A 21,574-nucleotide genomic window follows, 5' to 3' on the forward strand; every position below is an offset into this window, starting at 1 on the left:
GTTGGAAGAGGCCCAGTTGTGGACAGAACCATATGAGGTTAGTGGAGCAGGGGAACGGGTCTGGTGACGGTAGACTGAGTTTTCCCTGTTCAGATCCTGGGTTAAAGGAGATAATTTTAGCTCTTTTCTGGTCGATTACACTGTGTCTCCCAGTGTGGAATTGGAGGTGGGTGGGATTGGGCGGACCCCGCGCCAGGTGGCTGGCCTTGTCTCCTCCCCGCCGCGGCGTGTAGTGGTTCGCTCCCGGCACTTCCCTGTTTGGGGCAGTTCCGCCGGCAGAAGTCGGTTCGGTAGCTGTCAGCGCCGGCGGGAGCGCGGCGGGGCGCGGCGGGGCGCAGGGTGGGCGCGGCCGACCGAGTCCCCGAACCAGCCCGCGGACCCCCGACTCCCACACACCCCGCACGTGGCCCATTAGGCCGCTCGGCCGCGTTCTGCGCCCCTCGCTCGTTCGCCGTGCTCTTGCGCTCGCCGGCGGCCGGGAGGGCGGGTGCCGGAGACCCCGCGGGGGCTGAGGCTTGGCAAGCGGGCGGTGAGGGCCCGGCTGCGGCCTCCTCGCCATGTCCGCGGTCCGCGACGCCAGTGGCCACTTCCCTTTGCACCTCCTGGTCTGGAACAACGACTACCGGCAGCTGGAGAAGGAGTTGCGGGGCCAGGTGAGGGGCGGGGCGGGGCGGGGGTCCCGCCCGGGTGAGGGAGGAGGGGAAATCCCAGGTCGGTTCGCCTCCCTGAGCCCATCTGCCTCCCTCTCTCCTCGGCGCTCCGCTGACCCCTTCAATTCTGCAGTCTTGGGGCAGTACGAATAATGGGACATAGATGAAGTGCTTACTGTGTGCCAGGCCCTGAGCGGAGGGCCTTATTACATTATCTCTTTTTGCCTTGCCAACAATCTTAGGAGATAGTAGTGTTATTATTGCATTTGATAGAAAAGGAAACTGAGTCGCTCAGAGGTGAGGTGCCTTGTGCAAGGTTGCCCACTTATTAAATACCAAATTGGGGTTTTAACTGTGGCCGGCTTGTTCCAGAGTGCACCGTCTTCACCAGTTAGGTTCCACTGCCTCTCCCGAGAGGTAAGAACAACACACACCTCTCACCCCGTGCACCCTTTTTGTAAGGCAGGTCTTGGTTGCGTTCGGAGTCCAGGTCCTAACTTGCCCTGTGACCTTGGGCAAGGCATTTTCCCTCTCTGGCCTGGGGAGGCAGACGCATAGGTACCAAAGTTTGAGAATCACTTGGTGCCCTGGATCCTTAAAATCCCTTTCTGTTCTAAAGTGCTTTGATTCCTTGTCTTTTATGTATTGCCATCTCTGTAAAGCAGTGGTTCTCTGTGGGAGGTGATGTTGACTCCTCGCCCCTCCAAATGGTAATGCATGTAGACAATTTTGGTTGTTACAAGTGAGGAGTGGATGCTCCTGGGATCTAGTGGTAGAGGCGAGGGATGCTGCTCAACATTCTCCAATGTGCAAGGCAGCCCCCCACAACCAAGAATTATCTGCCCCCAAATGTCAGTATTTGACTTGAGAAACCCTGCTTTAAAGGCATCTCAACAATTCTGGGAGTGATTGGCCCTTCCAGTTACTAGCTAACAGGCTTAGCAGTTAGGATGAGGATTTGTAGTTAATTGATATAATTGTTCTTGTTGACGGCATTTTATCCAGTGTGCTGAAGTTCTGGTTTTTTCAATGGCTCAAAATGGACACTCTAATTGTCAAGAAATTTTAGAGGGAAAAGGGAGCATTGGCTTTCTTTTGTTTGGCGAACATTGAGCAAAGTCAGCGTCATCCTGTTTGATGAAAGGTTACTACTAAGCGTGTTCGTACACCTTGCCATGTTGCCGTTAAATCTGTTGAGCACCCACTGGAAGACAGAAGTCGCTCTTTTTTCATTTAAATCCCCCATCCAGCGAGAATAAACTTTTATTGTCAGAGTCATTGGTCTTAATTAGATCGTGCCCCCAGAGTAAAGGATTCAGCATTAGGCACCCTAGTATTCCTGATGATTTAATTCCCTTTCTGTTACTAGACATGGCTCAGAGGGAGGCCATCATTTTGCTCTTAACTCTAAGTCTCACTCACCTTGGACGTTTGGACAGTCCTGGTTTTCAGGTCTGCTGCTTTTTGCATCTGCACTTCCTCAGTATCAGGCCACCCAGCTTCTTGCGAAATATCAAGATTAAAGTACAAAGTACAGAACTGACATCCAATTTGATAGAGAGGTTCATCTTCATCATTAAACCACACACTCTTTCAATACTGATTTCTGAAAACAGCGGGTTTCCTAGTTATTGGAGGTGAAGAAAAGAGTTTAAATGAAACACAGTTTTTCTTCATAGAAAAGCTTATTTGATAAGAATGAAGGCTTGGTTTAGAATCCAAAATGTGGCATAGTTGAATGATCTCTTTTTTTCTGCAAGCTGTGATAAAAGTGTTCATTGAAAGTTCTCAGTGCCTTTTACCTTGAAAAACATTAAGGACACTTGTGATTAGAGAATTATAATTTTGCAGCAGATTTTTCTGGAGTAAATTGGTTCTTAATGCTTTGAACTGTCAAGGAGGAATAGTCATACTTGCTATTATTTGGTTTTGACTTGGTTATTGGTTATCACTGTAGATCATTTCACAGTATACCTGTTCCTTTTGGGAAAGAGATAGTTGAAATGTATTCATAAAGAACATCTTGACCATGGAAGCTTGACTGTCATGACCATGCAGTCCAATTTCAATCTGTAACATTGAGCCGGCTGGTTTTAAGGGCTACCTACCTACTCTGCTGTTACTGTCTTGCAATTCGTAATTATTTTTTTGAATCAGGTGCCTTGCATTTTCATTTTTCACTGGGCCCTGCAAATTATGTAACTGGTTCAGGGTCAAGAGGTTGATAACTGATACCATTAAAATACGTGGCAGAAAATATTTTGTCGCTTTCCTATTTATTGAGATCCTCTGTTCGTTATGAAATAGCTACCTACTTCTATAAGTTGGAGTCAGTTGGGTTAATGGCTAGTACTAATGCTGATTAAGTTGTTTGAATAGGTGTGGTATTTTCCCTTGCTGAATTGTTTTATCACTTGTAAAAATGAGGCGAGTAACACTGGAAGCTTACTATTTTGCCAGGCGCTGTGCTGAAATTTTTATGTGCAGTTTTAGATTTAATTCTCACACCAATCCTCTGAGTGTATGCTGTTACGATTCCCATTTTACAGGTTAGGCAACTGAGGTGGAGAGGCCCAGTTGCACACTTAGCCAGTGGCTGAAGCAGGATGTGAACCCAGAAAGTTGAACTCTGTCCTATTCCTATATTCTTAACCCTTCCACTCTGCTTCTTTCAGTAAAAGTGCCTCCATTTCAGGATTGTGGACAATAAGGCAGAGAACTGATCTGAAAATGCAGGCACATAGTTAACGGGTGCAATACTATTTACCATAGTTGCTGCTGTTATTATTATGATCGCGCGTATTTAGCTTTTCTTTTATGTATGTTCCAGTTTTTCTACAAGGAATACAGATTGATTGTGTAATTAAAAACAAACAATTCCTACTTACCCCAGTAATAAAACCAGCTGTTTCACTTAATGTTTTGTTTGCCAGTAAGTTTCGGCTGTCCATTCCTTCATTCTTTCCAACCCACGAGTCTGACTTAAGCAGGCATCCTGGTAGCTGTAAGAATTTTATTTTGTTCTAGGAACAGCAGCACAGAAGGAATCAAGTTCATCCAGATGAAGCGGATAAGTCCCTGTTTCTGAGTGTGTGTGAGTCAGCTCTCCCCTCCCCTCCCTTTTGCTAATGGCTGGAGTTGGCTGTTTATGTAACTTTGTCAACTGTGATTGTTTCTAGCCTTCAACTTTTGCTCAACAGAGGCATTTTATTAAGTGCCTCTTAACCCATCAGCTCTAATGTCTTTACTATTCAGTGGGGCCTTGAAGTTGGTCGGTACAATTGAAATGATTTGCGTTATGGTTATGCCATTTGTCATTTAGTGAGAGAGGTCTGTTAAACATCGTTAGCCTTCTTACCCATGCCGAGAGAATGAATGAAATCTTAAGGGGACAAACGCAAAGGTCAGTCAATGCACCTTAGAGAAGGGAGGGAAAATCCTGGGACTGAGAGGGGTACAGAGTGGCAGTCCCCGCTTAGAGACCGGCAGGTGAAAGCACAAAACACAGGCAAGAGGAAGAGGGTCTAGGCAGCAGCAATACTCGGAGCCCGACAGGGAACCACCCTGGGGTGCTCACCCCAGCCTGCAGCAAGGCTGGGTGAGGCCACTGGGCACACGTTCAAGTCAGTGCCTGTTGGCTGGAGGCCTGCCATGAGCCAGGGGCCAGCATCCCAGATAAGAGCCTGGAGCCAACTCTCAGGTGCTCCCCCTCGGCCCTCAGCGGCTCAGGCTCACCAAAGGAGCCGGGCCTGTAGAGACCTTTCCCCCTCTGACTTGGAGTGGGGGAACCAGTTCAGGCCACAGCCACAGAGGACCAAGGCAGTCTGAGAATGCACAGGAAGGAGGGTGATTGCCCGAGGGCCCCTCAAGAGGTAACAGTGGTAGTTTATGGAGCACTTACTTCATGCTAGGTCCCAGCTCACTGGAGGGTTGAGTAATTCACCTGAGGCTAGTGAGGGACCTGGCCCAGTGTGTTGTCTGTCTCTACATCTTGCACTCAAAGTTCAGCCTTTTCCTGCCTCCAAGGACAGCACGATGGGAAAGGAGGCTTTGAGCAAGAAAAGTTGGTGGGCTTAAATTAGCAACGAGGAAGGAGAAGTGAGAAATCTCATTTTTTTTTGGGGGGAGGCACTAGTATAGTTAAAAGGTGTGGGTACTTTTAATGTGGAACAGCTCATGACTGAAGAAACAAAAAAAAATGATCAGCCTCAAAAGTGAATTCCAGTGAAATTCTGAAAACTCTTGCTTACTGAACTAATATCGTTCGTTGAAGCCCCTAAGCCCTACAATTAACTAATGAAATTTGAACAGATCCTTTTTAGGAAGAAAGTGACAGCTTATATGAAACTCCACAGTGTGGGTGCATGATAATAAGAGCGAATTCTTAGTGCTTACTATGGGCTTAGGCATTGTACTTTGACCCTTGTAAGAACTCTGTAAGGTAGGTTTTTTTCACTGCTCTCATTTTACAAGGGAGCAAACTGAAGCTCAAGAGAAATTCAGTAACTCATCAGACAGTATATAGATGATATGTTAGTTTTATGTATTACATAAGACACATGTATACATTGGTTTTTTAAAAATATCTTTATTGAGATATAATTAACTTATCATACAATTCATCCATTAAAGTATATTATTCATTGGTTTCTGGTATATTCACTGAGTTGTGCAACAATCGTCACCATTCAATTCCAGGACATTTTTATCACCCTATACCCCTTAGTTACTCCCCATTTCCCCCAACCCCTTCAGCCCCAGGCAACCGTTAATCTACTTGTTGTCTCAGTAGATTTGCTTATTCTGGACATTTCTTGTAAATGGAATCGGACAATATGTGGCCTTTTGTGTCTGGCTTCTTAACATGATGTTTTTCAAGTTCATCCGTGTTGTGGCATCTGTCAGCATTTCATTCCTTTTTATGGTTGAATAATATCCCATTTCATATATATATATATATATATATATATATATATACACACACATACATATATATACACACATTTTGTTTATCCATTTACCAGTTGACGGACATTTGTTTTTTCCCTGCTTTTTGGCTGTTATGAATAACATTGCTATGCACATTTGTGTACACGTTTTTGTATGGTTGTATGTTTTTATTTTTCTTAGGTAAATACCTATGAGAGGAATGAGCTGGGAAGTTTTCCTTCCTCTTGTTTTATTCTTTTTTTCTTAATGGAAGAGTTTGTGAAGAATTGACATGAATTCTTTGAAAATTTGGTAGAATTCACCAGGGAAGTAATCTGGGCCTGAGTTTTTGTCCTGGAACATTTTACAATTACCTATTCAATATCTTTGTTATAAATTTATTCAGATTTTTATTTTTCTTAAGTCAGTTTAGTTAGTTTGTCTGTTTAGGAATATGTGCGTTTCATCTAAGTTCTCTAAATAATGCACATACAGTTGTTCATAGTATTCCTTTATAATACTTTTTATTTCTGTAGAGTTGGTAGTAATATCCCCGCTTTCATTTCTGATTTTTGTGACTTGAGTCTTCTCGCTTTTCTTTCTTGGTCAGTCAAGCTGAAAGTTTGTCAATTTCGTTGATATTTTCCAAGAACCAACTTTTGGTTTTGCTGATTTTTCTCTATTGATTTTTACATCCTCCATCTCACTAATTTCCACTCTAATCCTTATTCATCCAATGTTTTTAATTACATTGTCACCATAACATTTCTTACTCTCTTCTTTCAAATGAGAAAGAGAGGCACAGGAGGCTCAGAAGAGTTACAATTAGCCATGCAAAGTGTATGGCTGTGGCTCATATACATATAGTTTTCCCTGTTGTCCAAATTAGAAAAAAGTCAACAACTTAATGTACTTGGGTTTGGCTTTAAACATCATAGCTAATGGTTGCCCATGAGCTTGAGTGTTAATCCTTAGTCTGAGATGTTCTGAGGTGTGAATTGCCGTAAGTAGTTTCCCCTTTTGTGTGGTAAATATTGTTAAGCCTCTCCTTTACATCAGGCTGTATGCTAAACCTGGCACCTTCCCTGTAATTTGGACTTGTTAGGTAAGAAGACAGTTTATATAACAGATGTGTAAGAAGATAATAAATTTGCTGATTATTTCTTTCTTACTAAACTTCAACTAAGTTCATAGTTTTTAGTCATATTACTGTAAAACAAAACAAAATGAAACAATGATTTAATGCAAATTAGAGACTAGAGTGGCAGAAGAAATATTAAGACCCAGATCCTACCCTTTGGCATTCTCGATCTCTTTGGTGAGATGGACAGCCATACCCTTGAGAAAAGTCAGGGAATTCTGGGAGGTGGTGTGGGCCCTGTTCGAGGAGATATATTGGTATTTCAGTGCCTGAGAGAACACTAAGGCCTGGGATTGGTTCAGGAGGACGTGTGTTCACTTAGCAGAAATGTCTTCAATCACTTCTTTTATTCCACAGTAACAGTTCCTCTCTTCATTGCACGATAGGCTGTGATACACTTAGCAAAACAGGAAGGTTCAATAACAGTTGGATAGTAGTTTACCCAGAGTAGTTTACCCTGCTTACCTTCCTTCCCTGTGGCCAATAAGTGGAACATTCTGGTTATCTTTGGAGGCTGCAGTTAATGCCTGCACAACAACTAGCATCTCAAATCAAAACAAAGCACATTTTCTAAGAAGTATTATGGCACTAAAAGTTTTTGTATTCCAAAAGTCCTGTGGCAGTTTATTGCATCCTTAGAAGAACGTGCATTCAGAGCTGTCTTTGGAAGGCTGGGCCCAGCCATTCAGACTGAGCTCGCACCAGTGCAGGTGCTGGAAGGATGGCCAGAATAGGAATGGAGAGGAAACGCTACATGGGTACATCTAGCACAAGGAAGAAAACCCTTGAGGGGAAACAGGACTGATGGCGTATGTGTGTCCTTCCCTTTAGCTATAAATATGTCCACACACACTCCGGGTGGATCATGCTTATTGTCTGTAGGACCCGCCATGCTGCTACTTCAGGCCACTTGGAACTCAGTACACAATAACGAGAGTGGTGTTTTGGTGAGAATTCCGCTAGAGAATGTAATTTTATTCTGACCCAAATTATCTTCTGTACTTTCGGTTTTGGTTAAAGGCCTGCACTTCCTGTTGTAGCCTTGAATGCTGATATGGGCTTAAGAAATCCCCCACATCCGTGTCATGAGGGGTGGTTGCATTTCATGAGAGCCCCTCGCTTTATCTATACTTAATTTGAGTGCAGTTGAGAACTTAAAGACTGTGTTTAATGATCTGAGGCTTAGCGCCAGCATGTATTTATTAGATACTTATCTGTATAGAAAAAGGAACTCAGTAACTATCATCTTTATAGCCCCCCCCAAATTCATATTTCTACCATGCCCACATGCAAGCATTCATTTTTTCATGTATTGCTGTCATTAATATGTAAATACTATTTTCTCTTTTTATACTGATACTGTCTCTCCAACACATCACCACATTTCTTATATAATACATCCAATTATATAAACGTCTGTTTATTTTACAGAATGTGGAGGCTATGGATCCCCGAGGTCGAACCTTATTGCATCTTGCTGTTTCTTTGGGACATTTGGAATCTGCTCGAGTCTTGCTCCGACATAAAGCAGATGTTACAAAAGAAAATCGTGAGGGCTGGACAGGCAAGTATACTTTTAAAAATCATTGAAAGCTTTCCATTTTGGTTACTCTTTCTGAATAAAAGACCAGTCTAATTATCACCGTCCTCAGAGTCGTCTTTATCTTAAGACTTTCTCTCTTGGGACGAGGGGCTGGGTGAGGAGATGAGAGCCCCAGATGCGGCTGGCTGATCTGTGGCACAATGGCTCGAATTGTGTCCTGGGCCAAAAGCTCTGGGTAGACTCCTCCTCTAGAAAGCAGCTCTCAGTGCAAACATTTCTCACCACACACAAGTGTGGAGGCCAGATTTCCCTTGAGGAATGTGATGGTAACTCCAGTGAATCCATCAGGATGGACACAATCAAAAAGAAATTATGCCTAGAAGTAGCCTTTTCCAGTGAAATCCTGGCATTTCACTGTGAGCTCTGTTCCTGTTGTTCAGAGTAATTTTGTGTTCCTGAGCCAGGATATACACAGGCACCAGTCCTGCCTGCCCGATCTACAAGTCACCACAGTTGTGTGATCACGTAGTTAAAGCCAGCTCTCTGAAGATGTTGTCAGGATTTCAGAGCCAGTGGTAAGAAAGAGGGTTAAGGGGAGGATGGAAAGGTTTGACCAAGAACCTAGGATGCTCAATTTCATTCTCTTTTCATTCATTTAAGAGCTAGCAATAAGAAGTCACAGTCATACATGATAACGTGGGACTGCAACCTCTCTCTCGGAAGAAAATGTTGGTCTTTGATTTATATAGATGTTTTGATTTATATAGATATTTTTCAGACTGGCTTTGGAATGTGTCAGAAAGTCTGAGAATACTAGGTGATTAAATTTCACCTTTTTGTTTTCCAGTTCTACACGAGGCCGTGAGCACTGGCGACCCCGAGATGGTGTATACAGTTCTTCAACATAGAGATTACCACAACACATCCATGGCCCTCGAAGGAGTTCCTGAGCTGCTCCAAAAAATTCTCGAGGTAGCCATAAAAATGTGGCATTGCCATCATTTGAGTTAGATGCTGACACGATAGCTGGAGACACAGGTTGACATTCTTCTGTGGCTTCCTCAAGAGTTTATGAATTGTGACTACAATATAGTGGATACTAAATAGCATTATTTCTTGCCTTGCTGCTTTGTTAAATGTGTGAGGCCCTTCACAAATTATGTTTCTAGGTCACTAGACTTACCCTTTTAAGTGCTGTTTTAAAATTAGAACTAAGACAAATGGACATTAAACAATTAATTTGTCTAGGTGCCTGATTTCTTAAAAGTAGCATCCTGAGCCTAGGTCATCTTGGGGAGATTGTGAGGGGCATCAGACGGGGATTTTCAGGGCCTGTTGAGATTCAGAGGTCTGTGGGCAACTTCTCGCCACTTCTGTCACTTCTGGCCATTAGTCTTTTGCGACTTCTAATCCATTGCCTTGATTTATTTACAGTTTTTGGCTTTGGGGCAGTTTAATCTGTCCTGTGAATTAAAGTGTATGGGCTCTGTGACACTCAGACAACTTTCTTAAATAATTGTATTTCTAGGCTCATGGATCGTTCTGGATGATGGTTGCCATTCTTTAGGTAATCTTTGTTATGCCTGCAAAAACCATCTTATTGGTCAATCATCTGTAATATTCCCAGGGCAGCAGGTGACAGGAGAATACCAGTGGTTCAATTTTCATGTCAATTTAAGCACAGAAGTGAGCTCCCCAAAATATCTCCAAAGATATTTGCTAGATAAATCAGCTTTACAACTTTAGTCAAAACACATTTCTTGAGAAAAATTAACAGTTCTGTTGAGAAAAGGAATAATTTTGCTAGAAGTAAGATAATCACTACTCGCTATCTGAGCACTCTTTTAAAAAAATATTTCTATGACACTCAAACTAAATCCTGCCTAAGATATAAATTTTCCAGGTACTACAAAGAAACCTTCCATGACATATGAAACAGTTAAATGCATTGTTTTTAAAATAAGTATGTGTTTTAGTGTACAATGATCTGATGGATTTATTGTTTTCTTATCTAACTTACTGCATGAGGAGCTAAAAACATCATTTGTCCATTTGACAAAACAGAAAATGACTTATTTAACATGGAGTCACTGCTCACTTAAAAAATTTAATGTGAAGAATTTTCTTTTTTTTTTTTTTTTACCCGTATTGATCCACAACAATAAACTACACGGAATTGTATTTTCTGCTTGAAGTTACAGACCGCCCGTAAATGAGCGGTGTGCTTAGTGGCATCAGAGGCTGTTGTTGACATTTTGTCTCCTTATAACATGCCCGCCTTTCTTATCCACTGCCCTTGGAGAGTGTCTTCGCTCTTCATTGGAATCCTGGCTGCTTTTACTCGGGGGTAGATTCTTGGTCTTCCTGTCCTGTGCTTCTGTAAAAACCATGGCCAAACCTTAGAGGTGGTAGGGAGCAGAAAAACACATGGAATTTCTAGCAAGTCTCTTCTTGGATGGTAACTGTTGAAATTGAGTAGGATGGTACTTAAGAAATGAAGTAGCTCTCCAAGAAACTTTTAACAAGAATTCATGGCCGGCCCAGTGGCCCAGGTGGGTGGGGCACCGTGTTCCTAACGCTGAGGTCACTGGTTCGATTCCCACATGGGCCAGTGAGCTGCACCCTCTACAGCTAAGATTGTGAACAACGGCTCTCCCTGGAGCTGGGCTGCCATGAGCTGCTGGTGGCCAGCGTGAGTGGCCGGCAGTCATCGTGAGGGAACGGCAGCTGGCGAGAGCTGCCGTGAGCTGCTATAAGCGGCCAACCGATGACCGCGACCAACTGCCTGGGGAAGGGGGGTGGAGTGGCGCGCAAGGCTCATAATACCAGCATGGGCCAGGGAGCTGTGTCCTATGTCCTACACAACTACACTGACAAACGACAGCTTGAACTGGAGGGTGGGGGGAAGGCGAAAGAAAGGGGGTATAAAAGGAAGAATTCATGGTAGGTCAGAAAAATCATCTTAAAACCGGGCTGATATGGTGGTGTAAAACTTCAAAAAGCCAAATTCTAAACGGTTTAAGAGGAAAGTGGGAGCGAAAGGCTTCTGTTAAGGAAAGGAAATAGCCACTTCTTGGGGAAGCGCTGTCTAGCTGCCTCTTTTGGTTTCACAGAGTGGTCTGATAAATATGAACCCTTTCCCAGAAACAAAGCCTCTTACACTCGAGTTCCCCGTAGAATAAATGGATTGACGTTTTTTCCTCTTTGCTTAGAACAGCCTGTTATCCACATTGCGTGGCTGCCCTTAAATTAAGCCCATCCTCCCAGGCTCGTCTTCCTGTTACTGTTAGGGACCTGACTGAGCCCCCAAATCAGATTCAACTCTTATCCCTCGCTGACCTTGTTGCTTTCAGTTAACTTTATTAACTGTCTAGACATTTTATATCGAGATCAAATGACAGCCTGCATATAAAATAAGCATTTATTTTGACGGGTTTGCAATTTTTGTTTCTTCTCTTGTTCTCTCCCCCTCCCCCACTTTAAAAAAGCCCTATTAATCTTTACTATGTTTGTGTTTAGTTAATAGTGCCAAGGGTAATTTCTTTTAAACTTTTGTCCTTCAGACTCCGGATTTCTATGTGCAAATGAAATGGGAATTCACCAGCTGGGGTGAGTGGCTGTGGGTTTATAATTTATTTCTTTTTCCAAATTTACTTAGCCTGAATTGTGGTTCATTTTTCCTTTATAAAGTTACATGTTTTAAGTCTAGGAAATGCATAGATGAAAGTAAGGAAAAATTGTCACCGATGACCCCACTTAAGCACAACTACCATTAATGCTTTGGGTGTTTTCCCGTCTTTTTCCCGCACACATAGGACTTTTTCTCCCAAGCATCCATAAATACAACATATAGACATTTTCGTCTCTTTTGTCGCTTATAGCTGACATTTATCCGTATTATTGTTAAAAGGATAATATTTTAGTGAATAGATTTGCCGTAATTTAGTTACTCATTTCCTTATGTGGTTCAACTTGATTCCTTTAAACTTGTTATTCTAAGGAAGAAGAAGAGATGAATATTGGAATAGCTTGTTTTTTACAAAATGGGTGTATTTCTCCAAAATCTTATGTAAGGCAATTGACTGACAGTAGTTTTCATAGATATTCTACTTTTATTTCTTGTAGCTCAGTAACAGTAGCTCCTAACTCCGACTTTTCAGTCATTTTCACTTCCAGACTTCTCTTTCAGGCAAGACGTCATATTGTGATGAAACATTTAAGTGAAGTAAAAAGTATATAAAAGAAGAGAACTTCAGATTTTTCTGTGAAACTAATGAGTTTTTCTTTATAATGCAAGAAATCACTTTGATTTCAGGTTTTGTTAAAAAGCAGCACACTTTAGACATTTGATATTTTGAAGGGTAGATAGGACTGCCCTTCATATCTGGCGGATAGGCCGCAGCCATATGGCACGAGTGGCAGATGTGAATGAGAAAGGCCAGATGGACATACCCTAACCCCCGATGCACTCGGCGAGAGGGGTTCATTTGGAGACTGAGAATACTCTTGGGAAATTCATTTAGCGTTCCCTCTGGACAAGACATAGATCTGTACTTTTTCCATTTTTATTTTTTAAGACTTCTTTTATCAAAGTATGGGAGCCAAGTCCAGTTCTGTGTGACGGTCACCACCTTGCCCAGCCTCCTGTGCTTTCGTTCAAGTCAGAATCCTGGCTTCCAGGACCGGAGTGTTCCGCTCGGTCTCGGGCTTTTTCTCAGTCGTGTGCTTCTCTTCTCCAGTGCCCTTGGTTTCCAGAATATGTCCGAATGATGTCTGTCGCATTTGGAAAAGTGGTGCCAAACTGCGTGTGGATATCACATTGCTGGGATTTGAGAACATGAGCTGGATAAGAGGGAGGCGTAGTTTTATATTTAAGGGAGAAGGTGAGTGATGCCGTTGTAGTAACCATGGCTCATGCTGAGTCACAGAGTGATTTGTAACCATCAAAGTGCGTCCACATTCATGTGCCTTATCTGATTCTTTCTGGGATATTTGTTGTTTGTGTTAATGATTCACGTCTCGATTCCTGTATCTTATTTGTCTATGTAGTTCTTTTGTGTGTATCATTTACCACCCAACACTGTTACCCTCTTGACACGTGTCTGTCTCACGTCCTTGAGCCTTTGAGTACAAGACTCTGCCTTGTATCTTTTTACATGCCATTTATAATCAGGCATGACCCTCCTAATGGAGGGTGAGAAATGGCATGGCTTACCTAGTGTTGTGCATAAATAATTTATATTATGCAATCTTGTATTTTAAAATGTACCCAGAGAAATGTGTTACTCACAAAGAATGCAAATTGTTTTCAAGTCTGCATTTTGGAGAAGATGGCCCAGAGTCTATGAGTTTGGGAAGCTGGCCAGATAATTCCTGTGCATGTAGGGAATTGATAATCACTAGTCTTTTATCAGATGGTACCTGGGGTGGGGATTAGAAAGATGATGTGTTTTAACAACTGACACTTCCTTGTTTTTGCCTCTTTCTTGCATTGTGCTTAGTTATGCCCTTGTTTCCATTAACAGACAACTGGGCGGAGCTGATGGAAGTCAACCACGATGACAAAGTGGTCACCACTGAGCACTTCGATCTTTCCCAGGAAATGGAGCGCCTCACTCTGGACTTGATGAAGCCGACAAGCAGGGAAATTGAGAGGCGGCTCACAAGCCCAGTCATTAACACCAACCTTGATACTAAAAATATTGCTTTTGAAAGGTACGAGTTTAGGTTCTGCATTTTAATGTCTCATCCTTTTACTGCCATCTTTAGTGGCCTGTATATATTGATTGGAAATTATGGGTGGATTGGGATTTTTCTAATACGGCAGTTGAAGCACTAGTGGGTTTGAAAGTTGATCTGTGCTCTAACCAAACAGAAACCATAGCTGATATTCTCCATCATGTATCATCTTTATAGCACCTTGGTTAAGTCTTGGAGAAATGTTTTCATATTCTTTTATGGGCCCTTTCTAATGGGTTTTACTTGAATTTTATTTTTGTTTTGGTGTTTGGGGATCCACAAGATTTCCTAGTCCCAAACCATGGAGCTTTGAGTTTCCAGAAGCTGGAATTGATCCACTATTGAATGTGGTTATACTGCTGTTGGTCAATCAAATTCACATTTATGTAGTTAAATGTGGTCCTCTCTCCCCAGCTCCCCTACCGTGAGGCCTAATAGTTTAGAGCAAGAGTCTGAAGAGGTTTCAGTTCTGTGCCAGACCCTACCTGAAGAAACCTCTGGAGAGGTCTGCGTCTCTGTTACCCTGAATGAGAACACTCTCTGGTCATCTGCCTCTGGGCTGTGAGAGGCGGGAGGGCCCTTGGAAGGGAAGCAGAGGCTGGCACGGCCGTTAGCCTAAGTGTTTCCGCTATAGAACACGCTGAGCCTAGGGAATCTGTGAGAGCCCTGAGTGTTTGCCTAGGATGTCACATCCAGCTCTTAAACCAAAGCAGCATAACGTGAGCTAACGTGGAAGATTATCCTGGATTTAGACTTTCTTTGCTCTTGATAAATATACTAACTGTCCTCTTTTTTTCTTGTTTTCTTTGTTTCCAATATAAAATTTATTAATAAAACTGCAAGTTTCGTGCTCGCTTCAACAGCACATATACTAAAACTGCGAGTTTTCTGTTTAGTCACACCTAAGACTTGTTAAGTGCCCTTTTACTCTAATTTAGATTGAGCTGTGGAATTAGGGTATTTGTAGCAGAAGAGAACCCCAAAACACTGGGTATGTTGCTACTGTGGTAGTGGCACCCCCCTGAGGCAGGGCCATTGCCCTATCGCCAGTCTCCTCGCAGGTGACAGCTGTTGTCTTCCAGGGATAGCAAGGTTGAGGGACTAACAGTGGTTTTAGCTGACAGGGGTTGGGGAAGACACATCCAGGCTTCAGCAAATGCCTCTGCAGGCAGGGAAGGCACTTCAGCTTAGGGCTCGGTTTGCAAAGCTGGAAGGTAGAGGAACCTGACCTCACTGTCACTGCCCAGCAGTAGGGACAAGAGTTGAAAGAACCGAGTGTCATCGGCAAGGCTACTAACATCGGCTTTGGGCAAGTGGCTTCATCTCTCTAGGTTTCTGTTTCTCAGCTGAAAGGAAAAACGGAGTGAATCTACGATGAAGTCTCTTAAGTCCACAGCTCTAAGATGTCATCAGAAGAGCCACTGTTCCCTCTGATTCATCAGCAGAGTTGCTAGAGTCATTGTTTGTTCTTAAATGTAATTTACGAAGAGAGTGTGATGGTTACTGGCTGTTACCCACTGAGTGTAGATGGGAACTGATGGCGCATTCCATTTGTCCTGCGGACTAACGTTTTGTATTTGTATGGCCACAGGGTTTTCAAACCGTTCAAGCTAACCCTCCTTTTGCAACTGACAGTGGGTTGCTGAGAGAGAATTTCTGGAAGACAGTTTTTTTGTGTCTGGTGCTCCGTTAAATTATGTGATCAGTGAGCTTCTCGTGCATCAAGCAAGGATTTGAGCCACTCAAGTGTGAGGTTTTGCTGGTAGAAAAGAGTGCATACCTACTTCTTACCAGAGGTGTGAGTGTTCATGTACTGAATTTGGAAGATGTGACTCTCTTATATTATGATAGTCATTTTCATCCATTTCTTTCTTCTCGTCTGTTACTTGGGGCTTGATGCTTGCAAATTAATACCCTTCCTGCATGAATTTTTGGCCTGTTAATATATACCCTCTAGTTGCAGTTTTGGTTTTTCTCTTCTCTGAAAGATTATGCTCTGCCCACCTTAAAGAAAACATTCCCTGCCATCATCAGAGCCTGTCTCCAAATTGTGTAGCAGCCTCCAAGCCACAGCGCCTGCTAAGTGGCCTTTGGTATGGTTGTCTCAGTGGAGACAGGTAGAGGTGAAAACGGCAAGAGAGGGAAGCTGAGTGTTCTCCTATTATCTTATCAAGGGCCAAGGAGTTATTAGAATCTTGGTTTTAAACTAGGATGTAGGCATTGACTTTAATAACTAAACTGTCAGAAGACTTCTGGTCAAGATGGCAGAGTAGTGGAAGAACTCTGTGAAGTAACTGGCGCCTGACTAGTGGATACTGCTATCTGGGTTAGTACTTGCTCAGATTACCCCAAAGGAGATGCCTCTACTGGATGGAATTCAGTGTGTCGCATCATTACCAAAATACACTACCAAAATAAATTCCTTAATTTAAAAAATAAAAATAACCCAAACCCTAAACTGTCAGAGAGTGGGAATGGAAAAGGACGTGAAACAGCCAGAATTGCTCACAGAGCAGAGGGAGGTGAGTGAGGAGTGTAGTGGTTCCCGGGGGAAAAGTGCAGCTCCGTTTTCTCAGCACACGTGAAGCATGAAGTGGAGCAGACCTAGGCATCCTTTGGGACCTCGGACGACGGTGTCAGAAAAGGATGATTTCCCCTGCCGAAGTATAAGTGACTAGTGAAAGACTTAGAAATGGAGGCCTGAATTTGTTTGTGAACTGAAAGGAGTATCTCGATTTTCAATTATCAATGACTAAAAGGGGACTCTGGGTTATTAATCAGTCGGGTGTGGTCCCTAGTCACCTGCACTCCAGGATTATTTTGTTTCTGAAATGTCAGTTGGTTTGGGTAATCCTTTTAGGATTCTTTTCTTTCCCTCCATGGGTCATGGTGCACTAATCGTGGTCAGCTAATAGGAAAATGACAGCTCTGATCCCTCCTTTCTCCGATGGGCTATAATACACACACGAAACTCTTTATACCTCATCTGACCTAATTTCATTTAGCAAATCTCATTAGAAGAAAAGCAAACTGGAAACACAATAAGCAAACAATCGCATACCTTCTTTGTGACTTGGCTAACCTGCCACTGTTCCTGGAGTTCCTTGGGTGATGCCCCACTTCACTCCAGGGTCAGAGCAGAAGGCCGGCCGTTGCCCTGCACGGCGCCAAGCGCAGCAGTCACAGTGCAGCCAGGATGTGATGTCCTAGACAAAGGGGCCGTCTGGTCAGGGCTCCCTGACACGCGGCAGCATTTCCCAGGGTGAGCTGCTTTGGAAAAGAAACAGCCCCTTGGCTGCTCTTGGTTCCTAAATACATTTTTTTCCAGGAGTGTGTTGAGTGGAATAACTGGGTTTTCGGGCACTCCACCAATGCTGCAGCTGCTGCTGGAATGCTGGGCTACTTTAAAAGCAGTTCCACTGAGCTGGGACCAACGGCTCAGCTGAAAAACTGCTTTTAAAATTTTTCCCCTGCTGCACCAAAACTGATCAAATGCGCGACTCCCACGCCGTCTTGCGAGCGTTAGGGGTTCTCCAAGCAGCTCGCCACAGTGATGAGTCCCTGCCCCACCCGCTCTCTCCCACGGAGCAGGACGGTCTGTACCTCCTTGTTCTAAGAATTCCTCGACTGAGATGCGGCGACTTATGGGGCCAGAGCCACTGGTATCCGTGCCCATCGTTAAGATGACCCAGATAAATGGTCTGACCCAGATACCACCTGTGGCGAGCTCTTGGACACTGGTCATCTTCACTCACTTCTTTAGGACAGCTGTCCAGTAAATGTCACCACCTTTGTTGCCTATGCTGGCAGTTTTTGTAAAGACGCCAAGAATGGAGGCTTTCTGTGCCGGGGGTGAGGCAAATTAATTAATAAGTGTGGGAGGGGGGCAGGGGGATGCTTAAGCCATCTGTCATTGATAACATCCTTTTGTGGACCATCGGACCATAATTTCCAAGTGTCCTTCACTAACTTAAGCTGGGGAAAAACTATAAAGGCTGCAGGGATAAATCTGAATGGCATATTGTACATGTAGAAATTTGTGGTGTTCACTTTTTATCAGAACTAAATCCGGATTCTGGGGCTGGAGGACAGATAAAGCAGAAGTTGTTAATGGTTACGAAGCAAAGGTAAAAGGAAACTCTTAAAATAAGATTTAATATAGTTATTTAGCTTCTGTGCAAATGAGGAGTCTGTTCAGATTTTGTCATGATCTGTGCCATGGAGGTGCTCTGGGGATTAAGCCTTGTCTAGTGTGTTTCTCACTTGGATTTTTATCTCATTTGACTTTCAGAAAATGGGATAGCATGTCCCAAGGAGGTCTCTAGTTATGCCAAAGAGAAGCAATGTTGTAGAGAAATGAGTACAGGTACCAGTTGTCCCGGTAGAAATGACAATTCCTTAATTCTTAAAAAAAGAAAGAAAAAAGGAAAGAGAAAGAATTAGAATTAACACGCTCATTCGTCTATTTTTTATAACCTGAGTGGGTTTTTTTAAAAAATCGTAAAGTAGCTTTTATGAGTCTCCTTTTTTTTTTAGTTAGGCTAATTGTAACTAGTAGGCTTACAGCCCACTTACGTGACATCAGTGAATTTAGAACATAGTCGTCAGTCACAGTGGAGACAGCTGTTATTCTGTCCTCTGGAAAGCAATTTCCTGGCCCTTCCTTGGCCCTGCAGTACAACAGGGATTGATGGCTCACAGTGATGGAGCCAGGCGCTGCAGAATCCTCTGGTGACCTCTGAGCAAGCAGAGAACGCTGATGTCATGCTCAGCAAGATACATTTAGTAACGCTCGTTCCAGTGCTGTGTGTGTTTCCTGAACCCTTGAATGCTGAGAATCCACGTATGGCAGATATAGTTAATTCTCTGTTAACCGAGATACTTGATTTTCCAGACGCCCAGAGTCCCCAGTCAACCTAGATAACAGGGCATCTTCTCTGGCAGTTAAAAGTAATTTTTGTCAGTAAAAGAGCGACTTGCTAGTGGACTGTGTATCTTATCTGCACAGAGAACCTTGTGTTCATTCCTTTTTCCTTCTGCCCAGCAGATGGCTGTCTAAGGCAGCCCTATGATAAGATGACCACAAATCAGGAGTAACTCCAGGCAGGTTTGGGTGCCTTACTTAGCAAAATAGAAATCCAGCGGGAGGCCTCGATTGCCAGGACATTCTTTGAGAGTGTTTAGCAACAAGAAGGGCAATTAGAGAGATACAGCCTGTCACTGTTAACTCCTCAGTACGTAAAGCTCTCAGATGTGTAAAGTGACTGCTGATGCCTTCTAAGCTGATCGCTTGTGTATTTTCTCTGAAGGATCCTAATGAGTGTTAACCATTTCTCATTTTTATTTTGCTGGATTTTTATTTTATTTTTTTATTTTTTTTTTGGCTTCAGCATTCTTGCTCTTGCTATGCTTAGTTTTTGAGTTTTGATTCCCTGTGTCACTGTTTTCTCTTGCACACGTCTCTCAAGGTTTACACAGTAAACAATGTGAGTGTGATAACCAAAATCCGGACAGAACACCTGACTGAGGAAGAAAAAAAGAGATACAAAGGTAATCCTCCCCCCTTTTTCTCGGCCTTTGTTGGCGCTGTTAAGTTCGGAGGCTGTTGTGTTCTGGTGGTGCTAATCCTACCCCTGACTTCCATTTTATAAAAATTTCCTTAGTCTGACTCATTCTTGGAGGTATTTCTCCATCGTTGGCTTCAGTTAGAATGAAAACCTTTCACGAGGGCTTGTTTATGTGTTACGAAGAACAACTGTTGAATTTGGCCAAAAAAATAGATACGGATATTGGAGAATATTGATCACTGGAATGAGTGATTTAGTCCAAACTATCACAATGAAAAAGTTGCACAGAACTTGGGCTCTGAGCAAAAACCTTGCCAATCCATAGTCACCATATCCCAGCTCCGCCAGTGGCCAGTTCTGTGGCCTTGTGAAGTTACTTCCCCTCAGTGCCTCAGTTTCCTCAAAAATGAAATGGAGGTGCTCCCAGACCTTTCTTAGTTATTGGGAGAAATAGATGAGTTACTACACATAAACCTTTAGTGCCTGCAGCATGTGGCAAGCACACAGTAACTGTTAACACCACCACCGTTAACTGCGGCTACCACAATACTGTGACTCCATTTTGACAGATGAGGAAACTGAGGCCCAGGACACGTGGGCAGTGACCAGCCCAGGTGAGAACTGGAATCCAGATCTGGCTCACTCCCGAGTCCAGGCTCTTTCTATTATTCGGCTTTAATTCTTGTAACTGTTGTTCATCTAATTTAGAGATCCTAATAAAAAGTGTCCTATAAAGGATAAATTAGTGGATGGTTATTGTGATTTGATCAGCCTGTCCATACATGGATTTCCTAATGCAAGTAGCTTGATCGAAAACTTTAAAATATGATGCGAGTCTTTTTGTATAGTCCTAAGTAAAGTGTAATTATTAGACATTCAACTTTCCCCCTCTCTGTAGCGGACAGGAACCCGCTGGAATCTCTGCTGGGAACCGTGGAACACCAGTTTGGTGCCCAAGGGGTAAGTTAAAGCAGCAAGCTTTCAGTGCAGTTGAAAGGAGGTGACATCTCTGTGCTTGGGATGGCATTTACTGAATCCTGAACAGGCCATTCTATTTGAAAAGACCATAAGTACTCCCAAGCTAGAATTTGAGATACTCCCTTGGAAGAGAATTAGATGAGTGAGTCTTTAAGAATAAAGATGTTGGGGCCGGCCGGTGGCTCAGGTGGTTAGAGCTCCGTGCTCCTAACTCCGAAGGCTGCCGGTTCGATTCCCACATGGGCCAGTGGGCTCTCAACCACAAGGTTGCCAGTTCAATTCCTCGAGTCCTGCAAGGGATGGTGGGCTCTGCCCCCTGCAACTAAGATTGAACACGGCACCTTGAGCTGAGCTGCCTCCCGGATGGCTCAGTTGTTGGTTGGACCATGGGCTCTCAACCACAGGGTTGCCAGTTCAATTCCTCGAGTCCCGCAAGGGATGGTGGGCAGCGCCCCCTGCAACTAAAATTGAACATGGCACCTTGAACTGAGCTACTGCTGAGCTCCCGGATGGCTAAGTTGGTTGGAGTGTGTCCTCTGAACCACAAGGTTGCCGGTTCAACTCCCGCAAGGGATGGTGGGCTGTGCCCCATGCAACTAGCAACAGCAACTGGACCTGGAGCTGAGCTGCGCCCTCCACAACTAAGACTGAAAGGACAACAACTTGACTTAAATAAATAAATTAAAAAAAAAAAAAAAAAGAATAAAGATGTCAGAGGAAGGGTAGTAGTTAGAGAAATCAGGTGCTTTCTCTCTTACCTGTTGTAAACTACGATCTCTCTAAAAATGGAACTTAAAAAAGATTCAGGATGTTATATTTTAACAGAGCACCTTAACAAACGTTTTCTTACTTGATCCTCACAATAACTATATGAAATTGCTACAACATATGTCACCGAGGGTCAGAAAAATGAAATTACCTTTCCTGTGTCACAAGCTAGAGAGTAACAGAGTTAGAACTTAAACGCCAATTCTTCCAGATCTCACGTGCTTTCTATATTTTTCTCTCGTTTATCCTTTCTATAATC

At 43.3% G+C, this 21,574-nt stretch overlaps 1 protein-coding gene across 1 annotated transcript in view; it reads left to right on the forward strand.

The window, feature by feature from the left end:
- Positions 1–277: 277 nt before the first annotated feature.
- ANKRD13A (ankyrin repeat domain 13A) overlaps positions 278–21,574 on the forward strand; it is a 28,485-nt gene continuing 7,188 nt past the window's right edge. Inside the window, exons 1-9 of the mRNA XM_019757481.2 lie at positions 278–653; positions 8,152–8,284; positions 9,111–9,235; positions 11,827–11,872; positions 13,003–13,146; positions 13,789–13,978; positions 18,063–18,129; positions 19,471–19,552; positions 20,468–20,529. Coding sequence (XP_019613040.2) covers positions 558–653; positions 8,152–8,284; positions 9,111–9,235; positions 11,827–11,872; positions 13,003–13,146; positions 13,789–13,978; positions 18,063–18,129; positions 19,471–19,552; positions 20,468–20,529 — 945 coding nt within the window. The 5' untranslated portion in view covers positions 278–557. The remainder of the gene's footprint in view (positions 654–8,151; positions 8,285–9,110; positions 9,236–11,826; positions 11,873–13,002; positions 13,147–13,788; positions 13,979–18,062; positions 18,130–19,470; positions 19,553–20,467; positions 20,530–21,574) is intronic.

The sequence above is a fragment of the Rhinolophus sinicus genome, linkage group LG16 (assembly GCF_036562045.2).
Source record: "Rhinolophus sinicus isolate RSC01 linkage group LG16, ASM3656204v1, whole genome shotgun sequence".
NCBI classification, from domain to species: domain Eukaryota; kingdom Metazoa; phylum Chordata; class Mammalia; order Chiroptera; family Rhinolophidae; genus Rhinolophus; species Rhinolophus sinicus.